Source organism: Ranitomeya imitator, chromosome 6 (assembly GCF_032444005.1).
Source record: "Ranitomeya imitator isolate aRanImi1 chromosome 6, aRanImi1.pri, whole genome shotgun sequence".
Taxonomy (NCBI): Eukaryota; Metazoa; Chordata; class Amphibia; order Anura; family Dendrobatidae; genus Ranitomeya; species Ranitomeya imitator.
Genome location: NC_091287.1, coordinates 291170291 through 291185007, shown reverse-complemented (window position 1 = coordinate 291185007; position 14717 = coordinate 291170291). Strand labels below are relative to the sequence as shown.

Below are 14717 nucleotides of genomic sequence, written 5' to 3'. Positions count from 1 at the left end.
CCTCTCTTTCTCTCCCACACCAGGTATGTAATTTACTTGATTGGATTCTATATTTAAGCACACACTGTTGCACCTTTAGCTTCACTTCCCCTGACGAAGCTGCAGCGGCAGCGATACGCGTAGGGTGTGCTCCCACCTTATCCCTCTTCTACCTCAGGGCCATTTTTGGGGCTCCATTTCCCTGGTCCTATGTGTATTTAACCCTTGTGGTGCCTTGCACCTTTTGACATTGCTGCATCTCCATATACTATGACTGACGCAGGACAGGTTGTATCTACGGCTGCTATATAGCATGCTACCATATTTCAATCTCAGGACCATGTATTGCATGCATGTTTTACTTTTTGGCTACTAGTAGTGGATACTGACATATTGTGGTCGAGTCCTTTGCGGCCGGTACAGGCACATTTCTGCAGGAGAGTATATGTTATTAGGTGTATCTAGGGTAGGATATTACTGTTTCCTGTTGTATTATGGGATTGTCATTTATTATGGGATATGGTGGGCATAGGGATTTGTTCATTTGATTTTAAATGTTTTTAACATGTTTTTTGAGGTGTTTAATAAAGGTGTTTTGCTTTATGATATTACTTATTGTCTCTATATTTTGGGTTGTGCATACTAGTTTTAGTCTACTCTTTCTCTTTGCTTTTGTAATAAAATATTACAACAACCTGTGTGTTTTTTTTAACCATTTCATACTATTGGATTAATAATGGATAGGTGTCATAATTGACGCCTCTCCATTATTAATCTGGCTTAATGTCACCTTACAATAGCAAGGTGGCATTAACCCTTCATTACCCCATATCCCACCGCTACACGGGAATGGGAAGAGAGTGGCCAAGTGCCAGAATAGGCGCATCTTCCAGATGTGCCTTTTCTGGGGTGGCTGGGGGCAGATGTTTTTAGCCAGGGGGGGGCCAATAACCGTGGACCCTCTCCAGGCTATTAATATCTGCCCTCAGTCACTGGCTTTACTACTCTGGCGGAGAAAATTGTGCGGGAGCCCACGCCAATTTTTTCCTCCATTTAACCCCTTAATTTACTAGCTAGAACGGCCAAATTTTGCATAGACACACTACTAACATTAGTAGTGTGGAATATGCAAAAAAAAATGGTGATATGAGATGGTTTACTGTATGTAAACCAGGTCTCATATCATGTCAGGTTTTAGGAAGGAGAAAGCAAAAGCCGGTAATTGAATTACCGGCTTTAAAGCTGTCTAGCGCTGGAAGAAATATTAAAAAAAAAATATATATATATATATATATTAGATTGTGGCCCGATTCTAACGCATCGGGTATTCTAGAATATGCATGTCCCCGTAGTATATGGACAATGATGATTCCAGAATACGCGGCACACTGTGCCCGTCGCTGATTGGTCGAGGCAACCTTTATGACATCATCGTCGCCATGGCAACCATTATGACATCTACGTCGATACTGTGCCCGTCGCTGAATCAGAAACGTGAGATGTCTACGTCCTTTATGACATCATCGTCGCTGTGCCGGTTGCTGATTGATTGGTCGAGGCCGCCAGGCCTCGACCAATCAGAGACGCAGGATGTCTACGTCCTTTATGACATCATCGTCGCTGTGCCTGTTGCTGATTGGTCGAGGCCTGGCGGCCTCGACCAATCAGAGACGCGGGATTTCTACGTCGATGCTGTGCCGGTCTCTGATTGGTCGAGGCCTTCCGGCCTCGACCAATCAGAGAGCAGGGATTTCCAGGACAGACAGACAGACAGACAGACAGACAGACGGAAAAACCCTTAGACAATTATATATATAGATATACATACACACAGTATATATGTTTTTTTTTTTTGTTTTTTTTTTCCTTTTACACATGGATCCCTTGTATAGCCGTATGTCGGTTTTGCAAGCCTGCGATAAAAACACGCAGTACGGATGACATACGGATTACATACGGAGGATGCCATGCGCAAAAAACGCTGAAACACCCTGCCTACGGAGGAGCTACGGACCACTATTTTCGGGACTTTTCAGCGTATTACGGCCGTAATATACGGACCGTATTTGCATACGCTGAGTGTGAAGCCGGCCTAATTCCGCAGGAAGTCTGCAGGTAAAACACAGTGCCTTTTACCTGCGGTTTTCACAAATCCGCTGCAGAAAAATCCGCAGACATCAAGAATACGTGTGCACATACCCTTAGCGTTTCAGAGTAAAACATATTTTGAAAAGCCGTCTGAGAACTATGTATCTTGAATGACACACGTAAAGAGACCTGTCAGAATGACAGTATGCAGATATTGATCTGTAATAAGTGGAGGATGGATTTCTTGTGATATTGCTCATTATTTTGAACAGCGAAGAAAAAGTGTCCAATCAAATTGTCATGTTACTTGTGGATCTAAACCAAACTCTACAAATGTGAATTACTGAAAAAAGTATACCCAATTTACCAATATCCACACTCTTCTAGCAACATTTCACTAACCCCAAGCAAGTTTTTGCTTAATAGCTACATATCCCAACAAGCACTCTGCAAGGAGTTTGCATGCTCTCCCTGTGTTTGCGTGGGTTTCCCCCCACATTCCAAAAAACATACTTATAGGGAATTTAGATTGTGAGCCCCATCGGGGACAGTGATGATAATATGTGCAACCGGTAAAGCGCTGCGGAATATGTTAACGCTATATAAAAATAAAGATTATTTATGTATTTTTATATGATGGCTGCTGGTTTTAGCATTCACTTGATAACACATGGTTATTGTAGCTGGTTGAATACAATTTGGCATTGGACCAGGGGAGTGTCACTAGGGGATAGGAAAGTTGGTTGTCCTGCTCCCCCTAACACCATCATCTATGCATATATGCCCTGTTTTTGCTACTCTCTCTTTGCCTTGGTTGAGGAAGCAAAATAACAGCACTGCCTGGTTATAAAACACATCTTGCCAAGTGCACTTCATCAAGGCTCTGAAAGAAGCTAGAAATTTAACCCTTTCCAAAAAGCTTTTCTATGGCTACTTTCACACTTGCGTCGGTGCGGGACCGTCGCTATGCGTCGGGCCGACGTACGTTGTGAAATAAATGAACAACGGGGGCAGCGGATGCAGTTTTTCAATTGTAATGTCCGGGGAGGAGGGGACGGAGTTTCGGCCGCGCATGCGCGGTCGAAAATGGGGGACGCGACACACAAAAAAAAATTACATGTAACTTTTTTGTGCCGACGGTCCGCCAAAACACGACGGATGCGATGTGTGGCCATACGTCACAATGCATCGCTAATGCAACGTCACAATGCGTCGCTAATGCAAGTCTATGGAGAAAAAAAAACGCATCCCGCGGGCAACTTTGCAGGATGCCTTTTTTCCCCAAAACGATGCATTGTGACGTACGTCACACAACGCAAGTGTGAAAGTATCCTTATGCTACTTACACACTTCCGTCTTTTAGAATCAGTCACAATCCGTCAAAGTGTTGAAAAGACGGATCCTGTGCAGAATGTAAAAAACGGATGCACTGGATCATGTTTTTTGACGGATCCGTCAATGCAGCAGCTGCAGGAAAATTGGGCTAAAATTAAAGGAATAGAAATCCTTCCAGGCATACTCAGTGTAAAAAAACGGCATCTGTTGCTGGATTCCATTATTTGAAGGACAGCAACGGATCCTGCACCCATAGGATTCCATTCTAGTCAACGATGGACGCCGCAGGATCCGTCACTGTATGTTTTTTCGACACAGACAAAAAACGTTACATTGAACGTTTTTTCCAGATGACGGCCCGCCAAAACACGACGGACCCGTCGCACGACGGATGCGACGTGTGGCCATCCTGCGGGCACATTTGCAGGATCCGTTTTTTTCCCAAAATGACGCATTGCAACGGATCTGAAAAGATGGAAGTGTGAAAGTAGCCTTAGCCTACTCTAGTCAGTTAGATTGTTCATTAAAGGGAACTTGTCACCCCCCAGGTGTTTCTAACTAAAAGAGCCACCTTGTGCAGCACTAATGCTGCATTCTGACAAGGTGGCTCTGTTAGTTATGCTCCCTGCACAGGCTGAGGCCAGTCTCACATGTCCAGATAATTCCGGTACCGGAGAAAACTGTACCGGAGTTATCCGTGTCCGTGTGCTCACGTGGCACATCATGGGAGGTGGAGCCGCATATTCATCACTGTAATGAGCGGTACCACGTGACCGCTCACACAGGACAAGCTGCCGGCGCTGAGAAGAGGCATCGCGGGAGCTAGGTGAGTATTTCTCTGCAAGCGGGCGGGCACAAGGGGGGTGGGAGGCGGGAGGTGACCCCCAAACTTTATTTTTAACAAAAAAAAAAGATTTTTCTTCTCTTCTCTCCTGCGAGCGCTGCAGGGGACAAGAGATGAATGCCGCCTTCAGCACCACATGCTGGGGACAGTGCTTACTCTAGCGCTGTCTATCCTGCACTGTCCGTGTGGTCCCCAGGTGGCACACGGACAGCATCCACGTGCGGTACGTGTTTACACGGACCCATTGACTTTAATGGGTCCGTGTGATCCGTGCGCTCCCACGAACTCTGACATGTCTCCGTGTTTTGCAAACGGACACACGGTCCGTGAAAACACGCTGACATGTGCAGATACACAATTATTTTAATGTGTCTACGTGAGTCAGTGTCTCTGGTACGTGAGGAAACTATCACCAGATGTACCGAAGCCACTGACGTGTGAAACCGGCCTGAAATAAACGCTTATAAAATGTGCCCCCTCATACCGTGAAATCGTCCCAGGGGCGGGTCTTTCCCCCTAATCAGACGCAGCACAGCCGTCACTCTGGGCCTGTGCGCGCCGCCTCCTCTTCCTTCATTAGCGTTCCCGGCGCCTGCATTGTAAGTATTTTTTTCCGGGCATGCGCAGTTGCACTGCCCTTCGAACTTACAGCGCAGGCGCCAGGGACGCAAATGAAACAAGAGGAGGCGGTGCCCGGCGCGCACAGGCCCGGAGTGATGGCTGTGCTGCATCTGATTAGGGGGAAAGACCCGCCCCGGGACGATTTCACGGTATGAAGGGGCACATTTTATAAGCGTTTATTTCAGCATGTGCAGGGAGCATAACTAACAGAGCCACCTTCTCAGAATGCAGCATTAGTGCTGGACAAGTTGGCTCTTTTAGTTACAAACGCCTGGTGAAGTGACAGGTTCCCTTTAAAGGGAACCTGTCACCTGAATTTGGCGGGACCGGTTTTCGGTCATATAGGCGGGGTTTTCGGGTGTTTGATTCACCCTTTCCTTACCCACTGGCTGCATGCTGGCCGCAATATTGGATTGAAGTTCATTATCTGTCCTCCGTAGTACACGCCTGCGCAAGGCAATCTTGCAAATGGTTGTTCTTTCAGTTATTAGTAAAAACAATATTCAGGAATAGCATTAATTCGAGAAACTAATTGGTGAAATCAAAATTTGCAACCTGTTGAATCACAAAAAGAAAAAGGATCTTCTGACGTCTCTACAATATGGATACTATCTTTTTATATCATATTATTTAACAAAATGTAGTGAAACATTATTCTTGGGGCTAAATGGTTAAATTAAAAGCCTTCAAGCTAATAGCATAAGGACTAGCAATGGTATCTCCTGGCATGTTCAAGTGTCAGAAGAGGTTAGGGAGTGAATTTATACAATAAAGCCAGACTGGCACTACCATATAACACAGCGGAGTGCTATGTTATAAAACATCGCTTAGCACTCGGACCACTGTTATACTATGGGGCAGGTCATATCTGCGATTACTTTCTCATGCTGTGATTGACATCAATACTCAGCTCACTCGCACCCATATACGTCTATGTGTGCCAGTGCCCCTCAAATACCGTGTTTCAGGTACGTGTAGCATCTGTTTTTTTCACGTACCAATTATAACATATGCTGCTATACATATTTCTGTGTTTTTAAATGGACCGTGTTTCTGTGTAAACCACATGGAGAGATGTCCGTTTCTTTCTGGCGGCACAGATGACAAGAGCCAATCCAAAACACATACAGCACATAGATGTTCTCTCTTTTTTGTAGGCAAATTGTCTATAGATTATGAAAAAAAGAAAATTTGCTGATCAAGCTGACCCATTCTCTTAAAAAAAAAAAATGGATATCACTGGGGTGTGATCTGTGTTATCCAAATAATGTCTGTTATTTTTACTGTGCAATAGCTCGGGGGAAAGATTAACATTTTTGGCTTTTGTTTGCTAAATATGTGCCACATTGATGGCAAAAATGGACAAGCAGATGAAAAATGAATGAACATTGTATTAAGCACACTGATGAAAAATGTGTACAGTATGGAATATGTTTTTGTAACAGATTTCCATAGTTGGATGGAGGCTGCGGCATTGAACCAAACTGCGCTCATTGTCAAATATGTGACTCATGGCGTTCGCATTTTACTGTGGTCACAAATGCTATGACTCTCAGACAAGTCATGTGATTAAAAACATCTCTGTAACTTGTCTGCGACTTGCTGTAGTGTGACTATTTTAATGCAGTAATTTTACTGTACAAAAAATTGCTATATCGCAGAGAAGTAGAAAAGTCGCATGTAACTTGCATCGGAGTCTATGGCAAGTGAATGATGCAACTTGTGATCAGCAACAGAAAATCCAACATATTTGTGACTTTGTGTTGCAGGTCTCTATGTGAGACCATAAGGCCAGGTGCACACGATCCAGAAGTATCACAGCATGTTCACTGCGTCCAACGTGCTGTCATCTATTGAACGCAGGTGAATCCACATGTGTTTATGGAACTGTGCAGATTCACCGCATTCAATACATTCTATGGGTGAAATTTTTCTTGTGAAGACTATTAAATCTCCTAGAGAAATTGACATGCTGCAGTCTGGAAAGATGCACCGCATGTCCGTCTCCGCGGATGAGCCGCAGGCGAAGCATAGTGGACATGGGATTTCTTGAAATCCCATCCATTGTGCTGTAACATCTGGCTGCACAAGCTCTCTGCATCCAACCCACAGCGTTTACTGATCGTTTGCGCATACCCTAAGGGTATGTTTCCACGTGCAGGAAACGCTGCGTGTCTGACGCTGCATAGAGCCGCAGCGTCAGACACGCAGCGTCCAGATGTTACAGCATAGTGGAGGGGATTTAATGAAATCCCGTCTCCACTATGCGTGGTAACACGCACACGGCGGCCCTGCGACTCCGGACATGCTGCGCATCTTTTCAGATCGCAGCATGTCCGTATATCTTGCGGCGACGCTGCGTCGCCGCAAGATATAGCCCAGGGCCCTATGGTGGGGAGCGATGATCCCGGATGTGTGCTATGAACACATCCGGCACCATCGCGTCCCAGAAGGGGGCGGGGCTTACCGCAGAGCGGCAAAGCCGCTCCGACGATACCGCCGGCCATCCTGATCGTGGAAACATACCCTAAGAGATCATTAGATATGATGTGACAATGCAACACTATGAGGTCAGTGTTGTGTGACATGTCACCACATACTAGCCTGGCATGTACAACAAGTTTTTTGTTTTGGTGCTATCTGAGCCTGAAATCTACTGCATTTAGCTTAGTACATATTCCCCATTTTGGCAGGTCATTCACATACTATTTTAATATTGAAGCTGTAAAAGGTTTATATACCGGGAAAAAAAAATTGAACTAGATCCAATTGCCAGATATAAATGAATGTACGATTAATAATTGTTAAATGATTAACCACTGTGTTATGCAAAAGGTGAGGGTTTCTTGCACACTTTTTTTTTTTTTTTTCCCAAGTGGGCAAAAACGTTTGTTTTTCAGGTGGAAGACACTCAGGAAATGCTCCTTTTCTCTAGCATTTTGGAAAGTTGAAGCACCCAATGTGTTAGCATTTTCAGGTTATTTGCGGAGTGCTTTTTCAATGTTTTGCCTGCCGCCAGTATTTTTGCGCATTTTTGGGTGTCTTTTGTGCTAGTGCTTTACGGACAATTTTTTTTTTTTTTTTTTACTCCACTCAATAAAGAATTCACTGTTTTTCAAGCAGAAACACTGACAAAATGCTCAAAAAGACACCTGTCCATCTTCAGAGCACCTTTTGAGGTTTCCCTTTGGCTTAAATTGTAAGCATGGAACATCTTCCCAGTGGAAGGCACTTGAAGATTGCTCATGTCACTTTCTTTACCCACTTTGTGTCTGTGGAGACCTGAAACAGTTGAAAGATGCTCAAAAGCCTAAACATATGTACGCCAAGTCGTTTTTACACAGACGTGAAAATATTGCTTGGAATGGTTTGTTAGAACTTTTGTCAGGTGGGTTTCAGAGCAGACCCACTCCAACCCTAGTTTAAAAAAAAAAATGTTGTGTGCCTACATGCTGAAAAAGACAAAAGGTTAAAGGTATCGGCTTGTGATTTCTCTGTGTCATTCAAACATGTAAATGCCATACTCTGAGAATCTAATAAGGGATACAATGACCGTTTTAGCCCCCCAAAAATGCAAATAGTTAACACATACCTTGTTTGCACTCCATGATAACCAAGTCAACCAGCAAAACTGCTCTCTTGCTGTCTCTACAGAGAGGAGTGTGTGAGCTGAGGAATGTTCTTCTTTAATAGACCTCAGCAGCTTCCCTTGTGTTCCCTCTGGCTTGTATTTCTGTGATCACACTGTCTTCTCCTGAGAAAACTTAGCAGATAAGAAAACTTTCTGCTTTTACTATGAAGAGGCAGTACAAGAGGAGCAGATCAAAGTCAACTCCACTCCTTCTAAATTGAGCAATGGTGTGAGCTGAGCATTGCTGAGCACCTCCTACCTCACTACCTCACTGATTATTGTGTACTACCTCTGAAAAGCAGAAGTGATCCAGGAGCTAGTCACTAGACCTGAATTACTGATATCATAGCCAACTGAAAAAAACTTGATGACACTTTATAGATCAGCACTTTTTCCTACGCCTCTTATCCATTTTGGACTGTATACTTATAGTTCCCTGGACAGGAGCCTATTTGCTTCAACTTGTAGATCAGCACTGCTCATGCTGTTCTTAGGCTACGTTCACATTCGCGTCTTTGGACGCAGCGTCGTGGACGCAACGCACGACGCACGAAAGACGCATGTGAAACGTAGGCTTTTTTGACGCATGTGTTCAACCTTTTTTTATATATATAGGGTCTTTTCAGTGTCTAGACACCGTCTATACACTTTAATTAAAGAACGCATGCGTCGTACAACAACGCAAGTACTTGCGTCTTCTGCGTTGCCAATACACTTCAATGGGGTTTTTGACGCATCGACGACGCAAGTGCGACGCATGCGTTTTTTAACCCCTTCATGACCATGGGATTTTTCGTTTTTCCGTGTTCGTTTTTCACTCCCCTCCTTCCCAGAGCCATAACTTTTTTATTTTTCCGTCAATTTGGCCATGTGAGGGCTTATTTTTTGCGGGACGAGTTGTACTTTTGAACGACATCATTCCTTTTAGCATGTCGTGTACTAGAAAACGGGAAAAAAATTCCAAGTGCGGTGAAATTGCAAAAAAAGTGCAGTCCCACACTTGTTTTTTGTTTGGCTTTTTTGCTAGGTTCACTAAATGCTAAAACTGACTTGACATTATGATTCTCCAGGTCAGTACGAGTTCGTAGACACCTAACATGACTAGGTAATTTTTTATCTAAGGGGTGAAAAAAAATTCCAAACTTTGCTAAAAAAAAAAAAAAAAATTGCTCCATTTTCTGATACTCGTAGCGTCTCCATTTTTCGTGATCTGGGGTCGGTTGAGGGTTTATTTTTTGCGTGCCGAGATGACGTTTTTAATGATAGCATTTTGGTGCAGATACGTTCTTTTGATCGCCCGTTATTGCATTTTAATGCAATGTCGCGGTGACCAAAAATACGTAATTCTGGTGTTTCTAATTTTTTTCCCGCTACGCTGTTTAGCGATCAGGTTAATGCTTTTTTTTACTTGATAGATCGGGCGATGCTGAGCGCGGCGATACCAAATATGTGTAGATTTGATATTTTTTTTATTGATTTATTTTGATTGGGGCGAAAGGGGGGTGATTTAAACTTTTATATTTTTTTTATTTTTTTTAACATTTTTTTCAACTTTTTTTTTTTACTTTTGCCATGCTTCAATAGCCTCCATGGGAGGCTAGAAGCAGGCACAACGCGGTCGCCTCTGCTACATAGCAGCGATCTGCTGATCGCTGCTATGTAGCAGAAATGCAGGTGTGCTGTGAGCGCCGACCACAGGGTGGCGCTCACAGCCACCGGCGATCAGTAACCATAGAGGTCTCAAGGACCTCTATGGTTACAATGGAGACGCATCGCCGACCCCCGATCATGTGACGGGGTCGGCGATGACGTCATTTCCGGCCGCCCGGCCGGGAGCGGTAGTTAAATGCCGCTGTCTGCGTTTGACAGCGGCATTTAACTAGTTAATAGGTGCGGGCAGATCGCGATTCTGCCCGCGCCTATTACGGGCACATGTCAGCTGTTCAAAACAGCTGACATGTCCCGGCTTTGATGCGGGCTCACCGCGGAGCCCTGCATCAAAGCAGGGGATCTGACCTTGGACGTACTATCCCGTCCAAGGTCAGATAGGGGTTAAAAAATTTTGGACGCAGAAAAAATGCAACATGTTGCGTTTGCCGCGCCCTGACAGGTGCGTTGAAACTACGCATGCGTCGCGAAACGTCGCATGCGTCCCCAATGTTAAAGATAGGGACGCATGACGCATGCGTTGTTTTGCAGTGACGACGCTGCGTCCAAAGACGTGAATGTGAACGTACCCTTAACCATTTTAGACTATAAAATCTACAGGGCATGATCCATTGTTTCATTGATGGTAAATGTTTCAACTGTATTTCATTTAGTTTGGTTGTAGTTTTACGTGCGCAGGATTATAAAATGTTGACATTGGCAATATATGAAGATGAAGTTGTAAAATCCTGTAACTTACACTCTATAGAAATATTGCACTGGGTTTTAGGGCACCTACAAAGAATGCAATGCAGTCTGTTTTGCTCTCTATTTAACTATTTTGAGGGAGAAGCATAATAAAGTTGTCACATTTGAAGTGTTACTATTTTAGATTATCACAATCCTTTAATGGAACCTGTCATAATATTTTACCCGTATAATGTATCAGGGGCACAGTATCAGCATCCTAATGTTTTAAATCAAACTATTACCAGTGTAGGGGTGGGGTACCCAAGACCCAAAAGTAGAATTGACCTTTAGGCATTATCCCCTTTAGAGTGGAGTGTTGACTGTAAAATATACATGCGGCTCATGCACATTTACTATGCTCACACCATAACTATTATGTACAATTAGTGGTTTACATTATGGGGGTTCGTTGGTGGAATCCCCAAGATAGGTGATAACTTACTGATTGGTGAGGTCAAACCACTGGGACATGCACCAATAGGAATAATGGGGACCTTTTAGCCCTGTTTCAAAATGGAATGGCAGTGTAGAAGTCTGACCGCCACTACATGCATTCTCTATGGGTCTGCCAAAAAAAAAGACGTTAAATAGCCCAAAGAGGATGAATACAGCTGTGGGAAAAAATGCTAGGCCCACTATGTAGTCAACAGTCGGACCCCACTGATCAATAAGTTATCACTAATCCTGTGGATAGGTGATGCCTTCTTTTCACCAGAGAACCCCTTTAAGTGCAATTATGTCACTGTATAGTATGTCACGGAACAGGGATGAGTTAAACATTCAAGTATTTTAACCTTTAATGAAAATAAAGAATTTTTGCCTTATTGATAATTCATATTTATATTCTTAGGCCGGGATCACACACAGCAAGATACGGCCGAGTCTCGCAGGTTAAAACCAAGCTCTGGCACCGGCACTCCAGAGCGGAGCGTGCGGCCGCATAGCAATACATGGAGCCGCACGCTCCGCTCCGTAGTCCCGGTGCCAGAGCTTGTTTTTAACCTGCGAGACTCGGCCGTATCTCGCTGTAATGTGACTCCGGCCTTATTGATATTTCAACCAATAGGGCCAGCACCGGCAGGTAGTGTAGTCAGGATATAGCCAGAAGTCAGTACACAGAGCAGCAGTGTTGTTGGTGGGGTAAGCAGGTAACTTAGTCAGGATATAGCCAGAGGTTGGTACATGGAGCAGTAGTAGGATCTTGAGAATAAGCAGGAATCCTGGACAGGATATAGCCAGAGGTCGGTACACGGAGCAGTAGTATATTTGGAAGGATAACCATGTAACGTAGACAGGATATAGCCAGAGGCCGGTACACGGAGCAGCAGTAGGATCTGGAACAGGTTGGAAGAAGCTAGACTAAAGGCTAGAAGCTCAACAATCTCACAAGGAAGGAAGTCCAGTGCCAGGTTTAAGTAGGGTGTTCAATCTGGAGATCATAATGTTGAACCAATCAGGAACTCGGGGTGGAGACAATCAAGAACTCAGGATGGAATCAATCAGGAACCACACAGGTACTAGTATATAGTTGAGCAAGGCACTGTCCAGCGAGCTGAATAGCTCAGAGGAACAGCTGCCGCCAGGTGCACAAGAGAAGCTGGGTTCGAATCCTGACGCCAATTGAAATAATTCATCTTCACTTTTCATCTTCATCTGTAGCTGACCAATATGAATTCTTCCAGCCCAAACTTATCTCTATAGATTGAAACACACAAACATTTATGAACAGAGAAAATTCACCAGCGTGGATTTTCATGGAATTAAAGGGAACCTGTCACCCCCAAAATCGAAGATGAGCTGCGGCTACCGGCATCAGGGGCCTATCTACAGCATTCTGTAATGCTGTAGATAAGCCCCCGATGTATCCTGAAAGATGAGAAAAAGAGGTTAGATTACACTCACCTTGGGGGGGCGGTCCGGTTCGATGAGAACTAGTGCCACTAGAGTTCTAGTTCTCTTCCTCTCTGAAGAGACAATTTGCATATTTCCCAGAGGAGCATTGCGGCTTTAAGTCTCCTCACCTCGACATGCTTATCATGTCACTCTCCGCAAGGAGAAACGATACTTCTTGGATCACTACAGTTTATAATGCAGAGCTGTGAAAATAAAAAAATTTTTTTTTTACAAAAATTATTTTTTAGCCCCAAGTTTTGTATTTTTCCAAGAGTAACAGGAGAAATTCGACCCCAAAAGTTGTTATCCAATTTGTTCTGAGTACGCTGATACCCCATATGTGGGGGGAACCACCGTTTGGGCGCATGGCGGACCTCAGAAGGGAAGCAGCGCCATTTGGAATGCAGACTTAGATGGATTGGTCTGCAGGTGTCACATTGCATTTGCAGAGCCCCTGATGCACCTAAACAGTAGAAACCCCCCACAATTGACACCATTTTGGAAACTAGACCCCCAAGGAACTTATCTAGATGTGTTTTGATAGCTTTGAACCCCCAAGTGTTTCACTACAGTTTATAACGCAGAGTCGTGAAAATAAAAATTATTTTTTTCCCACAAAAATGTTTTTTTTAGCCCCCAAATTTTTATTTTCCCAAGGGTAACAAGAGAAATTTGACCCCAATAGTTGTTGTTCAATTTGTCCTGAGTTTGCTGATACCCCATATGTTGGGGTAAACCCCTGTTTGGGCGCACGGGAGAGCTCGGAAGGGAAGGACCACTGTTTTACTTTTTCAACGCAGAATTGGCTGGAATTGAGATCGGACGCCATGTCGCGTTTGGAGAGCCCTGATGTGCCTAAACAGTGGAAACCCCCAATTCTAACTGAAACCCTATCCCAAACACACCCCTAACCCTAATCCCAACCATAGCCCTAACCACACCCGTAACCCTGACACACCCCTAACCCTAATCCCAACCGTAAATGTAATCGAAACCCTAACTTTAGCCCCAACCCTAACTTTAGCCCCAACCCTAACCCTAACTTTAGCCCCAACCCTAACTCTAACTTTAGCCCCAACCCTAACTTTAGCCCCAACCCTATCTTTAGCCCCAACCCTATCTTTAGCCCCAGCCCTAACCCTAACTTTAGCCCCAACCCTAACTGTAGCCCTAACCCTAGCCCTAACCCCAACCCTAGCCCCAACCCTAGCCCCTACCCTAGCCCCAACCCTAGCCCAAACCCTAGCCCCAACCCTAGCCCTAACCCTAGCCCTAACCCTAGCCCTAACCCTAATAGAAAAATGGAAATAAATACATTTTTTAATTTTTTTGTTTCCCTAACTAAGGGGGTGATGAAGGGGGGTTTGATTTACTTTTATAGCGGGTCTTCTAGCGGATTTTTATGATTGGCAGCCGTCACACACTAAAAGACGCTTTTTATTGCAAAAAATATTTTTTGCGTTACCACATTTTGAGAGCTATAATTTTTCCATATTTTGGTCCACAGAGTCATGTGAGGTCTTGTTTTTTGCAGGACGAGTTGTCGTTTTTATTGGTAACATTTTCAGGCACGTGACATTTTTTGATCGCTTTTTATTCCGATTTTTGTGAGGCAGAATGACCAAAAACCAGCTATTCATGAATTTCTTTTGGGGGGGGGGGGGGGGCGTTTATACTGTACTGTGTTTGGTAAAATGGATGAAGCAGTTTTATTCTTTGGGTCAGTACGATTACAGCGATACCTCATTTACATAATTTTTTTATGTTTTGGCACTTTTTATACGATAAAAACTATTTTATAGAAAAAAATTATTATTTTTACATCGCTTTATTCTGAGGACTGTAACTTTTTTATTTTTTCACTGATGATGCTGTATGGCAGCTTGTTTTTTGTGAGACAAGATGACGTTTTCAGCGGTACCATGGCTA

At 44.0% G+C, this 14717-nt stretch overlaps 1 protein-coding gene across 2 annotated transcripts in view; it reads right to left on the bottom strand.

The window, feature by feature from the left end:
* LOC138642476 (nucleoside hydrolase-like) overlaps positions 1–8738 on the bottom strand; it is a 118840-nt gene extending 110102 nt beyond the window's left edge. The window contains exon 1 of one of the 2 annotated variants that reach the window (XM_069730654.1): positions 8460–8738. In XM_069730654.1, the coding sequence (XP_069586755.1) occupies positions 8460–8475 (16 nt within the window). In that variant the 5' untranslated portion in view covers positions 8476–8738. The remainder of the gene's footprint in view (positions 1–8459) is intronic. The other variant, XM_069730652.1, reaches the window with a different exon arrangement.
* Positions 8739–14717: the final 5979 nt, after the last annotated feature.